Source organism: Ramularia collo-cygni, assembly GCF_900074925.1.
Source record: "Ramularia collo-cygni strain URUG2 genome assembly, contig: RCC_scaffold07, whole genome shotgun sequence".
NCBI lineage: Eukaryota > Fungi > Ascomycota > Dothideomycetes > Mycosphaerellales > Mycosphaerellaceae > Ramularia > Ramularia collo-cygni.
The window spans coordinates 1,328,673-1,354,425 of NW_019716261.1; the positions used below are offsets into that span (position 1 = coordinate 1,328,673).

A 25,753-nucleotide genomic window follows, 5' to 3' on the forward strand; every position below is an offset into this window, starting at 1 on the left:
TAAAATTATAAGAGTGTCGATATACTAACGGTAACTAGAACAAATCTTTACGATACTATTATATAGCCTAGCACTCTTACTATATCGAAACCTTATATATAATACGATATAATAGCGTAGGAAACGCTGCAATACTCTAAMTCCGGCGCCGAGGTAAAGCTAAGAGTAGTAGTACATTCTAAAAAGCTATTTATGGGTTGTTGMAGGGAAGTCGCTAAAAGACCACCGTAAATGTGTAAGGTGGATGGCATAACAACCAAGGCTCAAATCAGGCAGCTCATCGCAGACTTGTGTGACGATAAGCTCTGTCGATGAAGAGTCGCGAAGAAGCATGCTCTTTAGCACAACGACGAAGCAAATCTCGCAACCTCTTGTCCATGCTAAGCACTTCGGCTTAAGCTTGCCCGTCCGCACGGCCTATCAACATCCCAGGCCCGCCAAGACGGCCAACCCTTGCGGCATGCATCTGCAGTTTACCCGTGGAGCGATAGGACTCGCTTTGAGACACGCACGACCACTATGGGTGCCGACGCAAAGTCATGTGGCCGGGGTGGATCGTCTCTTTCTTCGCTGCTCCCCAAGAGGAACGCGTCCCGCTCCTCCAGCAGACTTCCTCCGCCGACCCCAACAGAGGACATCTCACCATGAAGCTTTTTGGGAAACGACCGGCCTTTCTGGCTCCTTCTCCCCCGAGATCGAAAGAGGAGCTGGCCTTCGTACGGAGACTCGATACTTTCCTGTTGATATTCGGGTGTGTTAGCCAAGTTATCAAGTATTTGGATCAGCAGAATATCAATAATGCTTATGTTTCGGTGAGCTTACTCCGTCTTTCACAGACCCAGTCGTGATGTGTACTGATTGGTTTAAAGGGAATGAAAGAAGATTTGAACCTCTTTGGCAATGAGCTGAACTACTTCACCACGGCCTTCAATGTGGCTTACGCCGTGATGCTCATCCCATCCCAGGTCATCATGACTTGGGTGAGACCATCCTACTGGCTACCAGCGCTTGAAGTTTCATGGGGTATCATGACAGGTCTTATGGCAATGGTAACATCAGCGAAGCAAGTTTACATCATCAGAGTGTTCTTGGGAGCTTTCGAGAGTAGTGCTTGGCCGGGAATGATGACTTTGTTCATGCATTGGGTAGGATCGAGTTGGTTCTGGCATGGATCACCGCTAACATGGCAATAGTACACGCCGACTGAACTTGCGAAGCGAATGGGCTTCTATCACTCATGCCAGGCTATTGGCAATATGCTTTCAGGGGCTTTGCAAGCAGCTATTAGTGGGTTTCTTTTGTTTCCCAACAGATGTCGAAAGCTGACCTTATGTTCAAAGTGAAAACCCTGGATGGAAATCTTGGACTCGCAGGCTGGAGATGGTACCGCAGTCATCACTCTATTTTTGCGAGACCAGGCTAATATTGTATCTCACCAGGCTATTCATCATCAATGCCATCATCACCGTGGTGTGGGGCTTCTTTGGTATCGTGATGCTGCCAGATTATCCAAACAAACGCAACCCTCGAGCATTCTGGTTCTCTCGCAACGACCAAGAGCTTGCAATCAACCGTCTGATCCGTCACAAACGAGCAGAGGCGAGACCAGTCACTTGGGCTTCCGCGCAAAGGACCTTCTCTTCTTGGGTTGTTTACTTTGTGGCTGTCTTGTAAGTTTGAACGAAGATTACATGTGAGTGGAAGCTCACAATATATGCAGATACGCAGGCATTGTTCTTGCAACATATGGCTACAACTACTTTGGCCTATTCCTCAAATCGTTGACAAACGCCGACGGCTCGAAACGATGGACGACGGAGCAAGTCAACTTGATCCCTATTGGAGGTAGCGCCATCAACATGGTCTTCGTCTGGGTGTGGGCTATCCTCTCTGATCTGCTGCAAACGAGATGGACCCTCATCATCGCTCAAGGTCAGTCGAATACATTGTGTATAGCTCAATGGCAACCTAACCATGCACAGGCGTTATTGGTCTAGTACCCTGTATCATTATGAGCATTTGGACCTCCCACCCAACAGCGGTACCCATATCAGCCGCATATGCCAGCTACTTCATCAACYTCCTATGCCTAGGAACTGCCCCGCTGATCATGGCCTGGATAGCGGATCTGTGAGCATCATCATTTTCGTCACTAGTGCATCAGCTAATTAGCATTCCAGCATCCCTCAAGATCCCGACTCTCGAAGTCTCATTGTTGGAGTTTGCATTGCATTCTACTACTCGATCAGCTCCTGGAGTCAAGTCCTGGTCTGGCCGGCATCCCAAGCACCGTTTTACAAATATGGCTGGCAGTCTTGCATTGCCATTTGGGTTCTGTGCATGGTTATGACGGTCGTGTTGCGGTATATCGATGTGCGATTCCTGCTTCCCAAGCGACTGGCTTTTGCGGCAGGGCTTGACAGTGGGGAGATTGTGATAGCTGGACACTCAGTCGCAAGGGAAGGCAGTGTTGATGATGAGGCTGATGGAGACGCTAAGAAGGGCGCCGAGACCACGGTGAAGAGCGCTTCTGKCAAAGACGCAGCTGTTTGATCCATGACTTGGCATCGTTATTTAGCGAGAAGACAATCGCCAAGCACATAGATGATGCGGCGATTGCTGCAGAGACACCGATTAGTCAAATGCCATGACAAGCTATCTGATCAATGGCTGGCCCTGGCGCAGGATTGAAAGCCACCGCCCAGCCAGAGGTGCAAGGTGCTGGTGCGTCAGACTTAATTTTCATTGACCGATGAGAGCAACCAAAGCCTTGAGCGGCCTCGACATTGTGCTTCAGGAAGAATGAAATGCAGAGGGGCCCAGGAGTTATAATCCTACCAACGCTCGACTAGGCTCGGGCATTTCGTGCCTTCAAGACATACATTATTGGATTGGTCCACAGACCCCAACAGATGGAGGGCCTTGGCCACGGGCCTCAGGACGCACATAAACGAGGCGTACCAGCTAATCCTGAATCTTCGCACGGCTAGCCGCACTGGAGGTCGCTATTCGAGGCGCAGTGATTCTCGAAAGAGCTCCGGGCAATGCTGGCTAGCTGGATAGCTCCATGTATGACATGTGTCTCGTAGGCAGTGGAGTTTTGGAGCACAAGTGTWAGCCCAGAGATGCACGACAGCTTGTTGGGACTCGTGGAGGTCCAAGCGATGTCAGGTTGGAGGGCCCATGTGGTGATCAATCCATGCCAGTTCAATGTAGCTCGCCTGAAGTGGAATACATGATTGGAGGTGCTGTTTGGATTGTCGTTGGGTTAATCGTTGAAGGAGGTGTTGGCGAGTTGTTGGAGATGCAGGACTCCACCTTTCCTCCACCGGCTAGAGACCTCCATCATCCCTGTGAACCTTCCTGACTCCTTCAATCCACRAGGCGTTGCACAACATGCCGCTCACCTCACATGTGTTGCTCGACCAAGCATGGTGTGGCGTGAGGATTCGACTAGCAACACTGCCTCCCGCCCCATCGAATGTGAAAGGAGCCATGGTGGAGGATTGCCGTAGTGGTCGGTGTGCATTTGCCTTCACCGCTTTCACAACGCCCAATCCTACCCAACTCGCGACGGAAATGAACTAGACCCCGCGCTCGTTCCCTTTCCACCACCAACAACAACAACAACAACAACAACAACAATTGACAACGACATCATCCCCACCCCCCGGTTCAATACATGTCGTTCAGCCATTGATTCAACCGGAAACACCTGTCGTGTAACGCGCTGGAAGGAGGAGAGAACGACTGCATGACATCGATGGACAACCGCATGCATGCGAGTAGCCCAGCCCGTAGCACCGTCTCGCGAACTGTGCCTCCACCCAATATCAGCGGCGCTTAGGCCGGGACAGGTCAAAGATCTGAGGCACAGGAACACACCACCCGCCTGCCACTACAAAGCTATCTGTGGCGTGTGAATGGCCTGACTTGATCGTCCTCATCTCATCTCGATTATGCCGAATCTCTTCTCCTCATTCGCCAGTCACGCGAGCGACGATAATGGCGTGCACGAGGGGCTCCTTGACGATACAACATCTCCCAGGCGTCCACGGAGGCCTTCTCTTTTGAAAAATATACGGGGTTGGAGGAGAAATAATGGAGAGAATATTGATGACACGTCGATGCCTCAGACTGCTCCCACGGAGCTGGCCAACATACCCGAATACTTTTCACAGCGCAGGCCAAGCTTGCCGGACAATGTTCCCAACATCAAGCGCGCAATACCGTCGCTTCCTCGTCCCTTGACGTTTCGCAGACAAGAGTCTGAGCGGCGAGAAAAGCTGCTGCCTGTTGAGTCGAGTGTGGGTGAACGTCGTGCATTGAGTGCAGATCGGCGAAGATGTCGTGGCGCCAGTCCTTCGCAACGGACGCGATCACCAAAGACAGTGCCCCTCCCTGCCACGGAAGTGGAAGTGGGAGTTCTTGACGACCTTTCGTCGCCTGGCCATCGGCAGGTTGGTGATACCAGTTCTTCCAAACGATTGAGGCATGACTTGCCACCTCTGGAGATCCCATCCAACACTGAAGAGCCCCCGTCATTCGACTGGGGCGATTGTGAAAGAAGTGTGCTTGACAATGCCTCCCTTCAGGAGGAATTCGACCAACGATGGATCCTCAACCTGAGCATGCACTTCCGGGACAAGAGTAATCGAGAAAAGTTCTTTGTCACCTACGCAGCATTACCCAACCAGTGGAGACGGCTCACCGTGTCATTGGACTATCGAAACGCCCCTCCCAATTCTCTCGAAGCAGATCTCAGCACTTTGGGCTACCAGCGTGACAAGAGTTTGCGGATCTATGAAGCGATTCGCGAGTCTCTCGCCGACATCCAGTTCTACGACACCGTGACGAACCTCAAGCTCGAAACGACCCCTGACGACGGCCAGTTGCATGTGTATGTCCGCGAAGACACGAATGAAACCATTCAATATCCCGCCTTGTCCCTTTTCAATCACATTAGATGTCCTCGGGTCAACGAAAAGGGCGTTGATCTCGAGTCTCATTTGAGCGGCTTCGTTTACAAGGTCCGARTTGGAGACCGCGTGATGATCAAGAAAGAGATCCCTGGTCCAGACGCGATAGATGAGTTCCTGTACGAAGTCAACGCGCTTGATTCTTTGCTTGGATGTGACAACGTCGTGCAGCTTGAGGGACTTGTAACTGACGATCGAGGAGAACTTGTCAAGGGTCTCCTCATTTCCTACGCCTCTCAAGGTCCGCTGGTGGACATGATCTACGATCTCCGCGGTACCTCTCAACTACCTTGGCATAGAAGAGAGAAGTGGGCTCAGCAGATCGTCGGTGGACTTGCTGATATCCACGAAGCTGGCTACGTGCAAGGCGACTTTACACTTTCAAATATCGTCATTGACGACGATGACAACGCGATCATCATCGACATTAACCGCAGAGGCTGTCCTGTAGGATGGGAGCCTCCCGAATTGAGCAGACTGATTGACAGCGGTCAGCGTGTCGGAATGTGCATCGGCGTCAAGACGGATTTGTTTCAATTAGGGATGGTCCTCTGGGCTCTTGCTGAAGAAGTCGATGAGCCGGAACGAGTGGAGAGGCCTCTGCCATCTGTTGTTGACGACATCCCGGACTACTATCGTAGAATTGTCAAGACTTGCTTGAGAGAACGACCTCAAGGCCGCCTGGGCGCGAACGAGCTCCTTCGACAATTTCCCAGTACAGCTGGACTTCCACCGAGATCTCGATCTTTTGTGGGATTCCGTCGAGACATCTCTCAAGCTGATGCCCCGGCTAAGAAGCATCGTTCAGATAAGGAATACATCGATCCTAAGATGGCTGTAACAATCGACGATGTCAAAGATCGAAGGCGGTCTGGAGCTGCAAGCTCACAAGTTGGATCGGATCAAGTCATCTATGTTGATCCTCATTCTAATCCTGCATCTACAAGCTATCGGGTTGAAAGTACCGGGTCTTGGGTTGTTGGGAGACGAAGTCGTGGAAGATCGCCTGTTTCGAGCAGAAGGAGGAGGAGCTCACCGTATGGGAGGTCGGTCTCGAGTGCTACTTCGCTCTCTGATGAAGAATCTCCCCATCGACGAAGTCGCCCAAGTCATGCGGACAGCGAACCAAGAAAGTCACAGCAGCTGAAGTCGACGTCTGCCTTGGAAGCAGAGCCAGTTGGAATTTCAAATGAGAGGGCACATAGCTGTCCTGCGAAAGAGGATGATGTGCCCGCCTCGATTCGAAGTCGCGTCGCGTTCCAACATACCGATTCCGGATTCGAGGAGACGAGAAAAGAACCGCTCTTCGGCGACGATGCTGCCGCCGAAGAACATCGTGAGCGGTTAGATATGATGTCGCCAATCTCGCCGAGCTCATATTATATACCCACCTCATATCTCAGGAGCGCAGACCCGGGGCATCGCCCACGAACGCCCTCCTATGCAGGAGCACAGCTGGAAGAACGAAGTGGAAATCTTATGGATAACGAAATGAATGACTGAACGTAGCATGCTCAACGGCATACATAGTTGGACGACGCCGAGGCGTCTTGGGTGGATTTTGTTCATAGTGTAACTATTTTAAAGCAGCTTTCTCTGATAGCTGCATTGATCATGTTCTGCTTCGATACTGCATTGCTTCGTGGTTTGCTGGTCTGCTTTTAGCCAACACGGAGCTATCGTTTGTCATGCTCTCCCATGCTGTCTCGGCTCTCCAGCTGAAGACCTCCATGCATCGCTTGGGCGACGGCATTGCGAGGAGTCATGGACCCAAGAGCTGCTCCTGGCTTGCTCAACCAGCAAACACAATTTGCTTTCCAGCCGCATTGTATACTCTCGGCTCATCTCAATGAGCTACTTTCTTGCATCGTCTTTCACCAACAGCATCTTCAATCCGAAGCACCATACTGCTTCCTATACTCCTCCATCCTCTTAACCTCCTCCGTCCGTCCCAACTTCTTCATCCCCTCAATCATATCCCCCAAAGTCAGCACCGCCAGCACAGGGACCCCAGTCTCCCTCACAACCTCCCCAATAGCACTTCCTCTAGGCAAACCATCATCCCCTTTCCCCTCTTTCTCCGCTTGCGAAGGCAATTTCTCCTGCCTATCAATCGCAACAATAATCCCCACCAATTCCCCCCCTTGCGCAGCAATAATATCAATCGCTTCCCGAATCGCCGTACCAGCGGTGATAACATCATCAATGATGACGACTTTTTTCCCTTTCATACTTTCTCCCACCATGAGTCCTCCTTCCCCATGATCCTTGACTTCCTTTCGATTATACGAATACCCGACCTCGCCCCATTTCTGCTCGTCGATTCCCGCGAGCTTCTCGGCTGTTGTGGCGCAGAGGGGGATTCCTTTGTAGGCGGGACCGAATAGGACGTCGAATTCAAAGGAGGGGTTTGTTAGAGAGTAGTCGTGTAAAGTGCGGGCGTAGGCGGAGGRAATTGCGCGGATGGAGCGGGCTTTGGAGAAGAGGCCGCAGTTTACGAAGTAGGGGCTTTGGCGCTTGGATTTGAGGGTGAAGGTTCCGAAGGTTAGGATTGAGGAGGTTAGGGTTAGGGAGATGAGGTCTGTTTTCCAGTCGGGGAGGGACATTTTTGGTTGGTGTTGCTGTTGTTGTTTGGTTGGGGGTGTGTGTTGCAAAATGATGATGCGGGTGGTTTGACGGGGATGGAAAAAGTTGCAGGTTGGACGTGTTTCGCGGGGTGAAAGAAGGAACCCCGGGGGCCTTCACCTTTTGCTCTGTATCGTTTCATCTTATTGGACATCAATGACTTCCTGATTTTACCAAACGACCATGAGAACGTTCGAAGCACCCGGTCGTCACTTTGGAGACTTTCTAGCAGGATGGTAAGATCGAAGAGACAATTCAATGGCAAGCTTCTGCCCGCCAGCATTTCTGAAGAGCATCTCAATTTTGCTTTGAGGTTATTACGGCTGAATGATCGCAGCGGCAGAGGCAAGCATATATGTTGCTGGTACTCTGTGTATCCATCACATCCTTCCAGAGTATGTATACTGGGTAGAGCATCGCGTTTGTTGACATTCCTTGAGGACGGCACGCATTGGCACGACTTCGACAAGCTTCAGTAGGTCGGCACCGTTGGCGCTTTTTCTACTTTCTACCTTACGCGGCTCGTGGCTTCAACGGTGGAGCTTCACGTGGTCGTGGTCGTGGTCGTGGCTGAAGACCCGTTTCTGCAACCTCAGGTCCTCAGCTTCATCGGCTTCAACATTCACATCCTGGTCTACACACTTGTACAGCCACAGGACATTTGCGGCACGAGGATAAGAGATGGCCATCAATGCTCCAGTCTGCCACGAATCGACACCGTCGATATCTTGCATAACGATGCGGTCTAGGCGCCGCCTGGTGGCTGGGTGATTGCCGAGGGCGCCCTCATTTGTTCCTCGGCAATGCTTTCGCACAGGTGACAGAGCAGCACACCTCAGCAAGCAAGATCTTGTGGGCAGCCAGACGTGTTAAACTCCATTCGCATCTCGGGAGCAATTGTGTACACCTCTAGCTGCTGGCTGTGGCGGCCATTGAACCGCTAGCAGTCTCGTCCAGGTAAGAAAGCGCCTTCGAAGTCATGATTTAACCGCTTTCGTATGCATCATCCCCACAGAAGCGAAGAGAGTTTGGCTCGCTCGAGCATCTGAGAAGGTTAATAGTGGAGCTCTCCCGCTTTCCTTTCTTTCATACATCGGCGCATCTTTCGAGCATGGCGCACGGCTTGACCTTGAGATACGTGGGCGTTGGTGCTGTCTTGTTTGCCCTCCTTTTGTTTTATTTCCTGCAAGCATCAGCGAGTGTTCCTACTCCAGTTGGATCAAAAGAACTCTACGCTTTCTACGGACTTCAGTATCCACATGATGGTGCAGTTGAACAACCCGTAGAGCTGGAACCGCCCACAGCCAATCCGGATTCTGTACCAGGTCCTCAGTTGCCAGCAGAAGCTCTTGCTCTCCCTCCTCAACCAGAGAATCCGTCGATACCACAGCAACCGGCCTTGAACACACCAGCGTTACCGATCGATGCTTTGGGGCAAATAAACGACATTTTAACAGAAGCGCAATGCAGTGAAGCGTTTCCAGATCTGTACGATCCAATCGATCAGTCCATTGGTCATTGGTTTCTTAGCCAGCATAGGATCACTTCCGAAGACGTTGACATATCATGGCGATCAGATCCGAGTCTACATATGCCTGGGGGCGCAGTTCGATTTATGATTCACAAGAACGAAATGAGAATATTGGAGACGAGAGGTGCTATTGGTGCCATGGGATATCACGATCGAGTAACTGGTATCTTGAACTTGATTCAGCGCGCGCTCAATTCTGCTACTGCCGGTGGGGAGACTTTGCCAACCATTGAGGTAAGAAGTAGCTTGGGATTGCTTACTGAGACGGTCTTTCTAAGTTGAGAGTGATTCCTGTGGCTGGAGTCGAACCATTGTATGGTTATCCGAACTGGAGAGAAGAGAGCAGACCCCATCTGCCAGAAGTGTAGGAGAATTTGGCGGCTAACATTGCTCTGCTATACAGGCTTCCTTTGTAGTACAGGACATCGCAGACCCTCCAACACCGGACGGCACCCATTCCTTCTGGACGATGACTGCCAACAAGGACAACGTGACCCACGAGCGTCTCTGGCTATTCCCCAACCACGACTTCTGGGGCGACGCGGTCTGGGGAAGCTATGACGACGCTCGACGAAAAGCCAAAGACCAGGACGGCGCTTTTATCGACAAGATTCCTTCGGCAGTATGGCGTGGAAATCCCTTCTGGAACATGGAACTGCGGCAGCCCATGATCGACATTGCGAAAGATCAACCCTGGGCGGATGTCATACCTTTGAAAGCCGATCAGAAGGAGAACACTTTACTAGCATCCGAATACTGCAAATATGCAATGACCATTCATACAGAAGGTGTCAGCTATTCCGGACGACTTACCCAGCTTCTACTATGCGACTCCCTCCCAATCGTGCACGACCTGGAATGGAGGACGCATTACACTCATCTTCTAAAAGACCACGGTCCGGATCAGAATTATGCTTCTGTCAGGAGAGATTGGTCGGATCTGGAATTCGTGACGAAGTATTATCTCCAACACCCTGATGAGGCTGAGAAGGTCATCGCCAACACCGTGGCGACTTTCAGGAATAAGTATCTGACTCGCGCGGCTACGTCTTGCTATATTCGAAAATTGATCAAGGGGTATGGTTCTGTGGCTTTTGAGCCGCGGGTTGCACGACGGAGAACTCAAGGCGGCGTGAGAAGATTGAGGGGGATGGCGTATGAGGCTTTTCAGCAGTTTATGTTGCGTGATTATGAGGGTGACGAGGAGGATAGAGAGGATTCTTAGTGCCCTCTTTCACACTTGGAGAGGATGTAGAATTTTTCCATGACGATGTGACGGGGAGAGAAAGGCCTGTGAATGATGTGCAAGGCTTGACATCTATTAGCCACGCGAGGATACCGTCGAGTTCCCTTGCATGCTATTTCGCGCTCGCTCGTCGCGTGCCAGGGGAACATTGTGATGGATGGATCTGGTCACCTGCAGGATTCCTATATCACGCTGGAWAAAAATCTCGATGCAAACCTCCACGTGGTGGAAATGCTCGAGCGACCATGTGTGGGTGTGCAAGGGGCAAAAAGAAAGATGTCGTGGTCGGGCGCTGTGGTCGGATCCTAGTCGATTTATTGGAGGAAGATGGGACGAGGCGTTTTTTCTCCCGGAATCTGGTAGGCAGATATCATGCAGCGATTAGGAGTCTGTGTTGTTGGACTATAGTTCGAAGTAATGGTAGCCGGACGAGGACTTTTAGGTACTTTCACTTCGCGGTTTGCTCTTCAGGGTACATTGAAGGGCTATTCAAACCTCACAGTTAACGCCATAACAGTGAACTCAAGGATCGGACAATTGTTCGCAAGAGCATCTACAGCACAGCAAACAAGATCCTCGACCCCTTGTCAATTCTGCAGCAGAGCGGTGTGTGCCTGACATGAAGTTTTGCTTGTGCACGCACACCTGCAGTATCTGATACAGGAGTACACCTCCCCGTGGCCAAAACATGCACTTCCAATGGCCTAATTCTCTTCCGGAGATGATGAAAGCACCATCGGGGGGGGGGCCTGGAGGTGGTGTAACACTCCATGGGCGGAGAAACTCAATGGATCACCGTAAAGTAACTTACGCGGTGGAACTGCATTTTGTGCTCTTGCAGAATGTGCTGGGGTGTTGGGGAATTCCGTTGACGGACCTTTTGGTGGTGGGRGGGTTGTTTATTGGTGAGGTGATGAGGATACCTTAGCACCTGGGAGAAAGCTGAGGGATCCAGCGAGACATGCTCGTTTTTCTCGGCGACACGCGATGAGGTAAAAGTGCCTGCTATTCCCGCGATAAGACCCGGTTTCTCCTTGGCTGATGAACAGGAAATCGTTATTCGAGGGCTCCAAAAGTCTTATCGAAACCTGGAACGCTTAGAGGAAGCTTTCCCCAAGAGTCCTAAGAACTGCTGATCTCTTCGGGTTCCACTTCCAGAAGCAGCGCCGCGGCCGTAGGACTGCCGTCATTAACCGAACCGACCGATACCTTAGGTACCTTTCTCCCTCGCCAAGAAACCAATAGGTCCGAGATCCGTTTCCTTCGTAGGATTTGCCCGCCCTCGTTACCTCGACACAATTTTTTCGAAATTTCTTTTCCTTCCCAGGGCCAGCCAGCCAGCGGCGGCCACTGCAGATTCGATGTGGGTGCGAGGCTACCTCGCGCTGGGATCTACAAGCGTATGACTTTTACGTATTAATATTCCGTCAAGGGCAGCTTGGTTTGTCTCTCTCTTCCCCTAAGTGCAGGTCTTGACGACTTTTCTTCTTGCGCTTTTCCCTCTTACTACCACTACTACATCCCACGCCCGCGCTTCTGTCCTCTCTTGTCTTCAAGGTTTACGCTGGAAAGGTCCTAGAGGAAAGATACCTTGTTCTTTTGACGGAGCAGGGTCCGATCGATCGAGTTACTGCGACCTTCACGGCGGTACTACTTACTCTAGCTTGGACTGTTGGATATCAACAACACCAACATGGACGATACGATCAAATCTGCCGAGCCTTCGCGGGAAAAGGCCTACGATGAAAAGGCTATGGWTAGTCATTCCGTTCACTCGGACAGTGATGTCGAGAAGCAATCTGTGCAAGCTGGCGAGACGGTGCAGCTTCAACGAAGATTACTGTCCCGTCACCTGCAAATGATTGCGATTKGAGGAACGATTGGAACGGGTCTGTTCATTGGATCCGGAGGTGCAATTGCGACTGCTGGTCCAGTGGGTGCTCTTATTGCCTACATGTTTGTGGGAACTCTGGTATACTCCGTCATGGTTGCTCTGGGAGAAATGGTAAGTCCACAAAAAGTGATTGATATCGATCCTGACATCAGAACTAACGATCGATCAAGGCAACATACATCCCCATCTCGGGAGCCTTCACCGTCTACGCCGCCCGCTTCGTCGACCCCAGTCTGGGATTCGCCATGGGGTGGATCTACTGGTTCTCCTGGGCAATCACTTTTGCATTGGAACTCACAGCAAGCGGTCTCATCATCCAATACTGGGCCCCAAACCTCAACATTGGAATCTTCGTCGGCGTCTTCTGGGTCGTCATGACCGGCCTCAATTTCCTCCCGGTCTCCTTCTACGGCGAAATCGAATTCTGGTTCGCAAGCATCAAGGTCATCACAGTCTTGGGATTCCTCATCTTCGCCATTTGCATCGACGCCGGAGCCGGACAAAACGGCTACCTAGGTTTCGAGACGTGGTCCAACCCCGGCGCTTTCGCCCCCTATCTCGTCGAAGACAACCCAGCCCTCGCCAAATTCGTAGGTTTCTGGGCCGTGATGATCCAAGCCGGATTCTCCTACCAAGGAACCGAACTCGTCGGTATCGCAGCCGGTGAGACTTCCAACCCCCGCAAGACGGTCCCAGCAGCCATCAAAAAGACCTTTTACCGCATCCTCTTCTTCTTCGTCTTCACCGTCTTCTTCCTGGGTCTCCTGGTCCCCTACGACAACGAACAACTCCTCTCAAGCAACACCGACGCCTCCGCTTCCCCCTTGGTCATAGCCGCCAAACTCGCCGGCGTCAAAGWCCTCCCAGGAATCATCAACGCAGTTCTCCTCTGCGTAGTCCTCAGCGCCGCAAACTCCAACGTCTACTGCGGTTCCCGCGTCCTCGTAGGTCTCGCACAATCCTCCTCTGCTCCGAAATTCTTCCTAAAAACCACCACTTCCGGCGTACCATATATCGCCGTCTCCTTCACCGCGGCATTCGGACTCTTGGGTTTCCTCAACGAAGACGCAAACGGCGGCACAGTTTTCGAATGGTTACTAAACATCACCGCCGTAGCGGGTTTCATCTCCTGGACATGCATCAACATCGCACACATAGCTTTCATGCGCGCCCTTGCCGCTAGGGGACAATCCAGAGATACATTACCCTACAAAGCCTTCTGGCAGCCTTGGTTTTCCTGGTATGGATTGGTATTCAACAGTCTAATCATTTTAACGAATGGTTTCACGGCTTTTATGCCTTGGAATGTCAGCGAGTTTTTCGTCGCGTATGTTAGTTTGATTATTTTCGCTGTGTTGTATGGTGGGCATAAATTGGTTTATAGGCAGCCTTTTATTAAGCCTGCCGAGGCGGATTTGGATAGTGGGAGGAAGGAGGTTGATGATATGCATTTTGATGAGGTTGTTCCTACTACGCTTTGGGGGAAATTTTGGGCGTGGTTGGGTTGAAGAGATGGATACGATTGTACATATATAATTGGGCGTGAGCGTGCATTTGGGCGGTGTTTGCTTGTAACGAGTGATGAGGTTAGCGAAACAGTGCTCTGCATTACCTGGAACGATGAATATAAGATACGCATCAAGACAATTGACCATTTCACTTCATCACGATTGAGATTGAAATCGAGGACAAAATGCGTTTGCACTGCTGCTGCTGCAGACTCCAAAAGCCTAGCTCCTGTAGAGCGGCGAGTTCATCGGGTATCATGAGAGTTCCTTTCTAATTTCACAAATTGTTCCGCCTTGCGCGCCTTCCATGCGTAAAACCGATCCCAAAACTCCACGCTTATATCAATCAAATTTGTCCCTTTCCCATGCGATGCTTACTCCTACAACCCACTTCTTTCCTTCCTTATGCAGCAACAAAGGCATCAGCTGGTAAGCTGGCCTTTACGTTCTCAAATGCGGCCAAAGCGGCATCAAAATTCCATGTTGTCTGCTCCAAGCAGTTCTTCGAGTATTCCAAGGTCATCTTCGTCCGGTTGGTCAGTTCAACGACCATCTGCTCAGCGATCTCCAGGGTGAGACCGACAGGGAGCTGTGCTGGCGGTTCTAGCGGGGCAGCAGCAACAGCGGGCGGCGGCGATGGTGGACCGGGTGGTGGAGCGGTGATCGCAAACGCCTGGGTGCCACCATATGCTCGAACGGTGAACATGTGGCTGACAATGCGTACACCGGTTGGGCCTCCTGGACCGATGATGAACAGGTGATCGCAGCTGCGCTTCTTGCCGACTTGACCATTGCTTGGGTCAATCTCGTCGTATTCTGTGTGGACGGTGATGTTAAAGCCATCAACGCCGCTTGGGCTGTGGCCGGTGATGTCGGGCAATCCGGGCTGTGCAGAGGCCTCAATGAGCCATTTGCCCGCCTCAGTTGCCAGGTCCGCGTGCTTGGTGGCGGGAAGAGAGGCAAACATATCCGCGACGGCCTGAGTACCTCGGAATGCGCGCTTCTGTCGTGCAGGAAGCTGGGTAATCTTCTTAAGATTTCGGCTGTTCGAGATGTACTGGTCCCATTCCTGCTTCTCTGTTCGCTGTGTGGCGGCGGGATCGCGAGGTGCGGCGGTGTTCAGCGCGTATGAGAAGTCGGAGGTGTCGTCGTAGTACATGGCGGCCAGTGCTTTACGATCGGTATCGAAGCCAAGGAACCAATTTCGAACAAATCCTTCAGCGATGCCACCTTCATCGAGGAACACCGGACTGCGGGGAGGRAATGCGATGTTCTGGTTCTTATTGGCGACCTCCTCTTCCGATCGTACCTGGACACTGTTCAACATGCGAAGGTTCGGGTACCATTTCAGGAATTCCGCGGCGTAGTTAGGCTCGTTCTGCTCGAGCGGGTTACCGGTGACGACAAGGTGTTGCAGCTGGTAGAAACGTTTTCGCCAGATATGCAGGGTGGCAAGGTTCTCCAGCTTGTTACCGGAGAGATCAAGATTCTGCAGCTTTGGCAGTGTCTCTGAGAGGGTAGAGACAGTGCTGACTTCGGTGAGCTCGTTGTTGGCGAGTGACACGCTGATGATTGCGGTCTGGAGCTCCGCGGGAGTGTCGAATACTCCGGAGAGCACGGCCATCATTGCCGGGAAGAACTTGCTAGCGGTGGACTTTTTGTTGAAGATCTCCTGTGATTTGAGCTCTTCATCCTGTCCAAGCGCAGAGAGATCCAGGAACTTGAGCTCGGGGTTGTATCTCCGCTCGAGGACTCCGCGAAGCATGGCCTTGGTCTGGCTGGCCTGAGATGACATCTCCTTCCCTCCCTCTGCTGCAGCTCCTCCCGCGCGCTTGATGGCCACGGTCGTTCCGGCCCATCCATATCCGTCCATTCGAATGAGCGCGGGCACATCTCCCTCCAGCACGCTGATGACCAGGACGTTGTTGGCTTCGGTTCGTGACTGCGCCGGTGTCAGTGTATGTTCGTCGTTTCGGGGAGGTTTATACGGGTGCTGTGGGTGGTTATACCTTTTTCACCTTGACTTCCTTTCCGCGCGAGCCTAGTCTCAGGCTGCCCTTCTTCTCCAGCCACTTGATGAGGGAGCTTTTCCCGCCATCCGCATCGTTGGCCGCCTTGCTCTTCTCCCACCCCGTGATGTGTAGCTCGACCAGGGCGCCACGCAGTCCACGAGGATCTCGCATGGGAATGTCACCCTCGGCAGCTTTCCGGAGGATGGCGCGCTGGGCGCCGCCGCTTATGAGATCGCCTTTGTTGTTGGGTTTGCGGGGTTTGGGCGCGGGTTTGCTCTTGCCCACGCGATCGCGGTTCTTGAGTGTTGCTGCGGCTGAGGAGCCCATGGTGAGGTCGCCGTCGCGATCGGATTTGCGCGAGTCGCGCGTGCTACCGCCGCCGCGGCGTCGAGGAGCGCCAGGCATGGCTTGTGGTTGGCAGCTGTTGCCTTGTGTTGTTGTGGTTGGCGATGTGTGGTAGCGAGGGTGGGTGGTGATTATGTGGCCGTGCGAGTGGTTTCTGGCTGTCGTTGTTGTTTGCGAAGAGTGCGATGTGGTGGAGAAAGATAAAGAGCCGTGGTGTTTTTTGGACAATAAGTATAAAAAAGTGGCATGGCAAGCTTGACTGAGAAGACGCGGACGGCCGTGGATGTAGATCACGCCGGGCACTAGCCGTTCCGCCCGAAACTCTATCTGTGGGACTCTGACGACAAGACCAACCCGAATTGTCCCCTTCCATGTGAGACAGTTTCGACTGCATGTGCTTGCTTTCCTTTTACGCTCGCAATCAATCGACTCTCCTGAGTTGAAGAATCACTCAAGCCTGCCATGGTCATCGTCCGGATCCATCACCTGCATCAGGGCTAGCCACGTGAGACAGCTTCCATTCAGATCGACTGCTCTCCTGCACCATGGCTTGATAGGACTCCTCAATGTCGAGGCTTGTCGCGCAGATGCCTTGTCTCGTTACAAGCTGAACARGACTCCCGTCTCATCTCACATGGCTGATCCAAAGGCCACTCATGCTTTAAGCACTGTCGGATTCATCACGCGCTTCTGCTATCCCAGTACAACAATATCTCGGCCAAAGCAGCGACCCGATGGCATATCGGGTCTTTGCCATTGTGCAACAAATCCAAGGGCAATTGAGAGCCTTTACTAAACAGAGCGATCATCGATGGCAGAAATCATTTGGTTTTCCATTTTTGTGAGGCAGCTGCAGCTGCAGCGTGCACTGCGCTGATTGGCTTGGTAACGAGTTGTGGCTGCAGCTCGACTCAGCCGCACAGATCAATGCGATGTAGACCTCGCGCACTCCGGCGCGCTGCACGTTTCTACACAAAGCGAGAGCTTCTTATACATGCGATCACCGTTTATTTGACTCGTTGGGGATACTGATCTTGTTCATCTTGCCTCCTCAAGCTCGGTATACCTGCAATCAACCCTGCAGCTATGCCGACCTCTATTCCCAGTGGTCGCAAACGCAAAGCGTCACGTTCGCAAGCGGACAGCTCATCTGCGAAACGATCACGAACGGCTACGGATAGATCGCTCATCGAGGACTTGGAACTTCCAGTGGTGTCAGATCCAATACTGGATCGTTACCGTGCACGGCAGCTAGGAGAAGTCTCTAGCAGTGTGCAAGCACAGTCACTAGTACAGCGGCCGCAAGATGGAGGAGTTGATGAAGGGCCTTTAACGACCGGCTCCCATACCTCTCACGTGATGACTTTCTCTCACATGCAGGCCAGTGGCCACGCATCTATACACAACGGCAATATCAACGGGCCTGTGACAAATAACTGTAGGTGACGGCCAGACTCACTCCGGCGTAGGTGAAGACACACTGAGTCAACGCAGACGTTCAGAGAGCGCCGTCTCCAGCGTACGACCCTACACAAGGTCTGTTCCTCAGAGTCCGATTCAAAAGCAAATTTACTAATTGAAATGCAGGGAACAAACATTGGCTCGTGAGGCGTGTCCCGGAAAGACTCTTCACCGGCCAAGGCGACATCCTGGATGAAATGAATTCTCGCTTGACTGGAAATGRGACATTCGGAACCTCGAAGCATTATGTGCTTAGTGGCATGGGAGGTGTTGGGAAAAGTGAGATTGCGCTGCAATTTGCTGACAATAACCGCCAGAAGTACTGGGGCGTATTCTGGATTGACTGCAGTACACACGAAAAGGCCCGACGTGGTTTCGGGTCAATTGCAAGAAGATGTGCATGGGAGTCTGACGTTGGCGAGGCGCCATTGGAAGTCGTCATTTGCGAGCTGAGCAACTCACGATTCCCGTGGCTACTGGTGCTGGACAATTGCGACGATCCTGAAATTGACTTTGGAGAGTTCATACCGAATACCCCGGTCGGGACCGTGCTTGTTACCACCAGATTGGAAGAAGTGCGTCGACAGTACGCTGCTGCTGGCAGCCGCGTCATTGAGGGCCTGGGAGAATCATATGCCGTGGAACTCCTGTTCAAGGCTTCAGGGAATACCATACCTTGGTCTGCCGCCGAGATTGTTGATGCCAAAGACATCGTCAGGCAGCTTGGATGGCATACATTGGCTGTGACCGTTGCGGCGTCATTGATCAAAGATCGATACACCGTGAGGGAATATTCGACTGTGCTCCAGGCAAAATTTAACGAGCTTTTGCGGATGAGAAGGCGTCAAGCAAAATCAACCTATGAGACGATTGAAGCAACGTTTGAGATCTCCGCCCAGCGCCTGCTGGATTCTGGACAAGAGTGTGATAGATACGCCCTGGAGCTTTTGAGCGTGTTGGCGTTTCTCGACCGAACAGATGTGCCAGAGGAGATCTTTACCAGGGCATGGAAATGGGGAGCGAGTAATCGTGAACGCTTCAATAATCACGCGACAGAAGCAATAGACTTTGACATCAGGGCTTTGTCAACATGGCACTTCAAATTTGCTCTATCCTTTGCCTGGGCGAAAGCCTCGGATTTGAATCTTTTCTCCCAAGCGCGAGCCCGCCTTCACGAGCTTTCGTTGATCTCTTGGATGCGAAAATCTGACGGAACATCATCAGTGTCCATGCATCCGGTGCTCCATTCCTGGGCGAGGAACAGACTGCCAGAGGCAGAAAGATCGCAGACTTGGCAAATCGTGGCAGCGACGCTGGCCTTGTCGGCGGAGGGTCACTGTGACTGGAGAGAACAAACTTTTCAGCTCCAGGCGCACCTAGAGATGTGCTTCGATGCACTTCAGGTGGATCCTCAAGCAGGCCCAACATCGCGGGTGTTCAATTGTCAAACACTCAACCTGTTTTGGTGGCAGTTGTATCGTGCTGACAGTGGGCACATAGTGCCGATTCTAGCTGCGTTACAATGTTGGGTATCTGCTGCGATTTCAGGCAGGTCGGATAAATTTCTGGATGCCACCAATGCGCATGTCCTCGCAATGCAGGCTGCGACGTTGACGAAATCGGGGCAGCACATGAACGCCTGTATAATCCAGCAAAAAGTGGTCCATATCTATGAGAGAAACCACGAGCAGCATCACGAGCAACTTCRGCGGGCTAAAATCAGCTTGGCACAGATCCTGTTCCAGATGGAGCGCTACGATGATGCTGCACAGGCTTTGGAGGGTCTACAGGAGGTGAACAGCGAGCTACCGCGTGCACATACTCTGCGCCTCCAGGTACTTGAGACTCTGGCAGACGTCTACTTCGGACTACACGATGCCGAAAAGGCGGCCGCACTACTAGAAGAGGTAGTAGAGGCGAGAAAAGGCGCGCCCGATCGAGATATTATAGGCGACATGTGTGCGCAGCATGGACTCGCGATCGCATATCACAAACTTGGCCATCTACCCAAATCCATCCGACTACTGGAAGAGATTTCCGAGACTGGAAGCAAGATCTACGTCCCAGGACAGCACGATCGATGGAGATCAGCGGTGCTTCTTGCACAGTGCTACACTGAGAACGGCCAGCTCACAAATGCACGACAACTATTAGAAAGCATGCTCCCTTATCTAAACCAACAAGTCCCTGATGGTCAATATTGTTTGTACATCACCACCGAGACCGATCTTCTTGTACGGGAAGGAAACATCGATCATGCAAAAAGCCTTCAAGAGCAGCTGGTTGAGCGCAACAAGATTACCCTACCACATGCGAGTCGAGACCGCTATACGCAAGAGCATAGACTCATTGCCTATCTTATTGGGACTTCAAGCCATGTAGAAGCACGACTGCGCTTCGGACTTTTGCAACAAAATCAAGACCTTCTTTGCGAGCAAGATCGACGGCGACTTTTCAAGCTTGAAAACTTGCTGGTCGACCTTGAGAACTACATGGCTTTTAAGTACGAGGACGAGGGCCGAGTCGATCTAGCTATAGAGTTGATGGAAACGGTCGTTCAAAGTCGAAGGAGACTGCTATACCGACAACACCGAAAACGCATTGCTTCCGAGTATGGGTTATTGCTCTGCTACCTGAAAGCAAAGTTCACAACTCGTGCAAGGCAGCAGCTAAAGAGCATCTCAGTAGATGTTGATTCCTTGGAGCCCGATTRCCGAGCAGGTCTCGTGCTTTGTGAAAAGGGAGTGGTTGCACTTCAATACCAGCTTGCTCTTGTCCATCTCAAAGTGAAGGAAGGGCTTCCTTTGGCAATCCTTATGCTGGAGAAGATCGTCGAAGCGCACTCGCGGCTTTCATCTCCAGAAAATGGTGACAGATGGGCCTCGGCAATCAGGCTGGCACATTGCTATGCCATCGACGGAGATCCCGAGAAAGTTCGAAGACTGATGGAACGGACACGGCTACCGCCTCTGAACCGCACTTTTCTCTGCAAGTACTATGATTGGAACAGGCTTGATGGGCTTGATTTGGCTATACAGCGCCAGGAAGAAGTCGCTGAGCCGGAATCTCATGGCCCGTTGTTGAAAATTGGAGAGAGATATACCTCTATGTGTAGAGCGGTTTTTGAGCATTTGCTCAATTCAGAGTATGAGAAGGCAAAGGAGCTTATGGAGAATGTCAGACTGTCCCCTCTGCATCGCGCATTTATCTAATCTACCTATAAAATTGGTCGGTCTTGGTGCTTTGGGTAGATTGAGACGGGGTGTCTATCGCTTGCAACAGGGAAGGACATGCATGGGGGTATCGCGAGCGTCCCGGAGGAAAGGGGGGGAATCAGGCCTTTTTGGACACGACACAGCTGTAGCCTGTTCGAGGGGAAAAAGGATTCGATATGCTATCGCCACGTTGGTGAGGGCTGTCGAAGCACTTTGGAGACTTCTGCTGATGGGGCACGGCGATGAATGAATGGATCTGTGCAATTCGATGTCTTGATCTGTCCAACGGAGAATTTTGGGAGGGCTGGTCTCTGCTAGCCTTTCTTTGCTGTATCAGCCCAGGGATGTAGCCTTTCTGGGTCAAGATGGCTGTCGAACAGCAATTGGAGATATGGGCATCGAACAGCAGAGAGGCTCTCGATTGCTCAGGAGGCACGAGGTTGGAGGAATTAGAAGGCCAGAGTACTGGAGGAGAGTATCAATGGTCATTTGTTGGGTTGGCCTTTGAAGGGATCATCCGCAGCAGAGTTGTACGGTATTTCGCCTTGTACCAGGTCTCACACTTGACGTATCCCTTCCCACTTAGTATATTCACTTAGAAGATGGAGGAGTGTTTGTTGGCCTTTGACAACATCAAGATCTATATTCGTCGTGTGAGTAGTGTGAGAAAACTGATCGGAAAGACACTGTCTCAACGAGAGTCATAAAGAGAAACWCGCCCTCCAAGGTGTCACTCTACCCATGAACGTTTCGGACGCAGCTTTCCTACTCAGTCTCAACCCTCTCGTCTTACATTCCTCCATTCCAGCAACCCAAACCCTAACCCTTCGATTTTGAACGAGTACATCTTGTTGAACGATACGCCACSCCGCTTGCGAAGGAAACCAGAAWTCATCGTTCTTAAGCGATTCTGTAGAGAGACGAAGCTCGTTATCCCTTAGATTGACCAGAGTATGATACTTGCTGCCGCTGCAACGCCATGTCGCGACCTAGAATGTTGAATCAAAGTATGGCGTAGCCGCTGTAATGTGAGCGAGTAGGGTTTACTGTGTGTGACGACATGCAAACCGTTCATCCTCTTGATTACCGTCGGAGTGCATATATCCCTACTTTCCCTCAGAAAGGCCCGGCAAGTCGATTTCGATCGATGCCATATCATTGCCACGGCGGAGCGACTCACCATGAACGCAGCATATGATCAAAGTCACAGATTCAAGACGCGATCGTTCCAAACATCGAATGCAATTTCGAATAGCTGTGTCTTACCCATTCTTACATCTTCCCCTTCTCCATTTCCTCCACGACGCTTCTTTTGAATTCCTTGTTCCTAACCAGATACCATCTGATATCCCCGCGAACTTGCCTTGGTATCCCCTCTCTTTGCCTCACTTCTGCTTATTAACAAAAGCCATACCAAACTGCAACAATCCAATGGTCGCCAACACACTCAAGCCCGTTGGCAAAGGCTTGAAACCACCACGAACGGCGCGTGGAATGCTGCTTCCCGCAAGAATGACACTGGCCAGCAGGGCGAGTTCGACACCGTAGCTCTGTTTGTTGCTGATGCGGTAGGAACCGAGAAGGTAGAAGGCTCCGACGGTGCAGCCTGCTGTTACCGAAGGGATGGAGCCCGTGCGGACGTAGCCTGTGATGCCGCCGCCTGCTGTGAGGGCGCCGAGGATGAGGGCGATGGTGCTGGATGGATTGGGAGTGTTAGAATGTGGGGTTTGGGAAGGAGGATGTTTGCGAATGGATTTACCTGAGAGACTGTGTGGTGTGTTGTTAGCTGCTGTTCAATCGACTGATGTATAGACGGCATGATTGCTTACCATTTTGGATTGTGGTTGTTGGAGTTGTTGGCTTTTGGTTGACATTGGTCTTGATCAGTATGACTGTTCTTTGGAGAAGGTGTACAGTAGATGCAGAGACGTAGCAAGGGCTTACCTATCGAATTGATCCGATGGCTGTAGAAGGTCGCGCAGGCTGACCTCGGACTATTGGCGGTTCCGGTTCCAGAAGCTTACAATTCTGGGGAACTGACGCTTGTCCGTTTCTGGGAAGCTGTTTCGTCCAAGTGAGTGGAGCGGTCCGATCTCCGAACACGAGCGAACGCCGGGCGGCTTTCAATGTCAAGCTGTCCATCTGGCTAACTAGCAGCACCACGAATCAATCCAACTTGCGCAACACACACTCTTAACGACACCCTCGACAATCTCCCTCGGACCCCCGAATCCTCTCCCCAATCCCTTCAATATGCCCCCCAAAAAGAACGCCGCGGCGCAGCAACAAACCGGCCCACCCAAACTCCCCCAAACCACAACTCCCAGCACACCCTCCTCCTCCTCCACATCAACACCTCAACCCATCCGCAAAGCCGCCGCATCCGCAAAAGCCACCTCAAACGATGCACAAGACATCTTCGCCAGCGTCTGGAACAAATACGTCTCCCAAACACCTCAACGCACAAAACTTTTGGACACGTTCATGGGATTCTTGGTTGTGGTTGGGGTGCTACAGTTTGTGTACTGTGTGATTGCTGGCAACTACGTATGTACAAGGACAAAGACCCGAACATCACCGCGTTTGAAGCAAAGTAAGGAAGAAAGAGAGCAACACCGCTAATGAATATGTATATACAGCCTTTCAACGCCTTCCTCTCAGGTTTCTCCGCGACGGTCGGACAATTTGTACTCACGGCGAGTTTGAGAATCCAGACGAACCCGGAAAACAAGGCGGATTTCAAGGAGATTTCACACGAGAGGTATGTTGTCACAAAGCAGGAGGTCTATATATCAGGAGATACGGTGCTGACGTGAATATTTAAATACAGGGCATTCGCGGACTTCATCTTTGGAAGTTTGATCTTGCACTTCTTCTGCATCAACTTCATCAACTAGACAAGGTTGGAAGGGATGCGTGCTTCTGAGCCTTTGGGATTGAGGCAGCGGGACTGGCGAGAAAGATGTACGATATGTGTGGATTGTGATGACGCGTCAGCAAAAGAGGCAGAGTGAGCAGGCCACTACATGGCCGCTGGAAAAGCTCCTCGCAGCTGAAGACTACTATACAGCGGAGCAGACGATGGTCAATGGTCCACAATGGTCGTCATATTGCGTTTGATGAGCTTCGCGCTCTTGAACAGGGTCCAGACGCACACCACCGAGTTCTTCTAGACGTGTTGCTCGTAGCTGTTTCGGACACCACCACAAGATTTACCCCAACAAGTATCAGAACAATCAGCACTTCAAAAGCGTCGCGGACAAGAGGAAGAGGGGAACGTGACAGATTTCATATTCACATCTCGTTCATTGCATTTTTTACTTGCAGGCAATTCCAATATACAGGCTGCCAATCATAACCAATACGCGCCGACGCGATCCATCCTCGATTTACTACATCTCTGGGTWGCTGCTGTCAAATTCCTTGCCTTGCCAGTCTGCAGGAAAAAAGATGATTCTATGAGTTGTCGCATGTCAGCATGGTTGCACAAGTGGAAGCTTAGCCTAAGCAGAAGCTCCAGAAATGTAGAACCACTTGTCAATGCTCGAATCAATCGGGGCAGGAGCCTTGTCCTCGTGAGCTGGAATGGACAGCTGGGATGGGTCGACACGGTCGGCGCTTTGGGGGACGCTGACGTTGGTGCTAGATGTTGTCAGATATGGCATCCACCACTTCCTCAGGATTGTATACTCACAGGTTGATGCCACCCTTGTTGCTCTTGCCCGTGATGAGCTTCTCCCAAGCCTCAGCACACTCACGGACAACCTCCATGGCGTACTTGCGGTTCTTGCACTCGCCGGAGAAGGCGAACTGGTTCTCGGGCTTGCCGTCTGGGATCTTGTAGATGCGGAACCACTCGTTGGTGGCACGCAAAAGGCCGGGAAGGTGACGCTCAACATCCTCAATATCGTTAAGACGAGGAGCGAGCGGGTCGTTGACGTCGATGACGATGATCTTCCAGTCAGTCTCGCCCTCATCGAGCAGAGCCATGACACCGAGGACCTTGACCTGTTTCACCTCACCGGGCTTTGCGACCAGCTCTCCAATCTCGCAAACGTCCAGCGGGTCGTCATCTCCCTTTTGCTTGGTCTCGGGGTGGGTGACGTTGGGGTCCTCCCAGGTCTGAGGGAAGGCGCCGTAGTTCCAGAGGTATCCCTTATGAGGGAAGCAGTTGCGGACGAAGCGGAGCTTGCCCTTCTTGGTGTCCTGCTTGATGGGGTTGAGCTCCTCGTCCTTGGAGATCTGGAATGAGGTGGAGTGATTAGCATGTGATTGTCCCATGTCTCTGAATTCACTTCAATGCCTCACCTCCTGCTTGGCATTGGTCCAGCGAGGAATCTCGACAACCATGTTCAGCACGGTCTGCTGCTCATTGGCGTACAGTGGAATGTCGTGGAAGGGCGAAACGGGGACGCCATCCTTCTCGATATAAATGCGGTGCTCGAGAGTGTGGGGAGCACCGACCTTGCGGGCGGTGTAGGTGGATGGTCTCGACATGTTGCTACTGCTGCTGTCGGTGGATGTTGAGGAGAAGTGGTTGGAAAGAGATTTGGCTCGAGATGCTGCGATTCTGTTGACGTGCGTAGTGGGGCTGTTTTTCCCACGAGCAGGGTCCATGGGCGCTGCTGCCAGCGTAGAATTTAGTCTGCCCGACTGCTGCAGAAACGGCACTTGCGGCAGAAAGGTCCGTGGCAGTGGCAGAGGCAGTGGCAATGGCGAGCGGCGCGCGACGGCGGGGGCTCCTGAACACGCTGTCAAAGAGCGTCGCAGAAGCATGTGCAGTCGCCGCGATGAGATGGAGGATGGATAATAGGACGATGGATTGTGTTCAGGACCTCGGCCACTTGGAAGCTCTATTGCGAGTTGCTACGAAGACTTCGACACCGATGCTCCGCTGGGGCGCCATGGCCACGAGATGTATCGGCCCGCACCGGCTA

At 51.9% G+C, this 25,753-nt stretch overlaps 10 protein-coding genes; 6 read left to right on the plus strand and 4 right to left on the minus strand.

Annotated features, from left to right (window-relative positions):
- Positions 1-539: 539 nt before the first annotated feature.
- On the plus strand, positions 540-2,553 carry RCC_05454 (related to permease of the major facilitator superfamily; the record flags this gene model as incomplete). XM_023770725.1 has 8 exons in its annotated part: positions 540-812; positions 870-1,145; positions 1,194-1,287; positions 1,341-1,383; positions 1,440-1,670; positions 1,721-1,932; positions 1,983-2,130; positions 2,181-2,553. 8 exons carry the CDS (start codon positions 540-542, stop codon positions 2,551-2,553), a joined length of 1,650 nt encoding a protein of 549 aa, XP_023626493.1.
- Positions 2,554-3,959: 1,406 nt separating this feature from the next.
- RCC_05455 (uncharacterized protein) lies at positions 3,960-6,482 on the plus strand (the record flags this gene model as incomplete). Its single annotated transcript, XM_023770726.1, has 1 exon — positions 3,960-6,482. The coding sequence occupies one exon, from the start codon at positions 3,960-3,962 to the stop codon at positions 6,480-6,482; it is 2,523 nt and encodes an 840-aa protein (XP_023626494.1).
- A 386-nt stretch (positions 6,483-6,868) lies between these two features.
- Positions 6,869-7,585, minus strand: RCC_05456 (related to Orotate phosphoribosyltransferase; the record flags this gene model as incomplete). Its single annotated transcript, XM_023770727.1, has 1 exon — positions 6,869-7,585. The coding sequence occupies one exon, from the start codon at positions 7,583-7,585 to the stop codon at positions 6,869-6,871; it is 717 nt and encodes a 238-aa protein (XP_023626495.1).
- Positions 7,586-8,715: 1,130 nt separating this feature from the next.
- Positions 8,716-10,360, plus strand: RCC_05457 (uncharacterized protein; the record flags this gene model as incomplete). XM_023770728.1 has 2 exons in its annotated part: positions 8,716-9,369; positions 9,539-10,360. 2 exons carry the CDS (start codon positions 8,716-8,718, stop codon positions 10,358-10,360), a joined length of 1,476 nt encoding a protein of 491 aa, XP_023626496.1.
- A 1,714-nt stretch (positions 10,361-12,074) lies between these two features.
- On the plus strand, positions 12,075-13,783 carry RCC_05458 (probable histidine permease; the record flags this gene model as incomplete). XM_023770729.1 has 2 exons in its annotated part: positions 12,075-12,386; positions 12,446-13,783. 2 exons carry the CDS (start codon positions 12,075-12,077, stop codon positions 13,781-13,783), a joined length of 1,650 nt encoding a protein of 549 aa, XP_023626497.1.
- Positions 13,784-14,186: 403 nt separating this feature from the next.
- Positions 14,187-16,200, minus strand: RCC_05459 (related to mRNA export factor MEX67; the record flags this gene model as incomplete). XM_023770730.1 has 2 exons in its annotated part: positions 14,187-15,725; positions 15,793-16,200. The coding sequence occupies 2 exons, from the start codon at positions 16,198-16,200 to the stop codon at positions 14,187-14,189; spliced, it is 1,947 nt and encodes a 648-aa protein (XP_023626498.1).
- Positions 16,201-17,226: 1,026 nt separating this feature from the next.
- On the plus strand, positions 17,227-20,813 carry RCC_05460 (uncharacterized protein; the record flags this gene model as incomplete). XM_023770731.1 has 3 exons in its annotated part: positions 17,227-17,578; positions 17,635-17,676; positions 17,728-20,813. The coding sequence occupies 3 exons, from the start codon at positions 17,227-17,229 to the stop codon at positions 20,811-20,813; spliced, it is 3,480 nt and encodes a 1,159-aa protein (XP_023626499.1).
- A 1,388-nt stretch (positions 20,814-22,201) lies between these two features.
- RCC_05461 (related to UPF0136 domain protein) lies at positions 22,202-22,648 on the minus strand (the record flags this gene model as incomplete). XM_023770732.1 has 3 exons in its annotated part: positions 22,202-22,511; positions 22,576-22,583; positions 22,646-22,648. 3 exons carry the CDS (start codon positions 22,646-22,648, stop codon positions 22,202-22,204), a joined length of 321 nt encoding a protein of 106 aa, XP_023626500.1.
- A 421-nt stretch (positions 22,649-23,069) lies between these two features.
- On the plus strand, positions 23,070-23,713 carry RCC_05462 (related to apoptotic cell death regulator DAD1; the record flags this gene model as incomplete). XM_023770733.1 has 3 exons in its annotated part: positions 23,070-23,363; positions 23,456-23,577; positions 23,647-23,713. 3 exons carry the CDS (start codon positions 23,070-23,072, stop codon positions 23,711-23,713), a joined length of 483 nt encoding a protein of 160 aa, XP_023626501.1.
- Positions 23,714-24,319: 606 nt separating this feature from the next.
- Positions 24,320-25,313, minus strand: RCC_05463 (probable inorganic pyrophosphatase; the record flags this gene model as incomplete). XM_023770734.1 has 3 exons in its annotated part: positions 24,320-24,458; positions 24,511-25,058; positions 25,125-25,313. The coding sequence occupies 3 exons, from the start codon at positions 25,311-25,313 to the stop codon at positions 24,320-24,322; spliced, it is 876 nt and encodes a 291-aa protein (XP_023626502.1).
- Between the last annotated feature and the right edge of the window lie 440 nt (positions 25,314-25,753).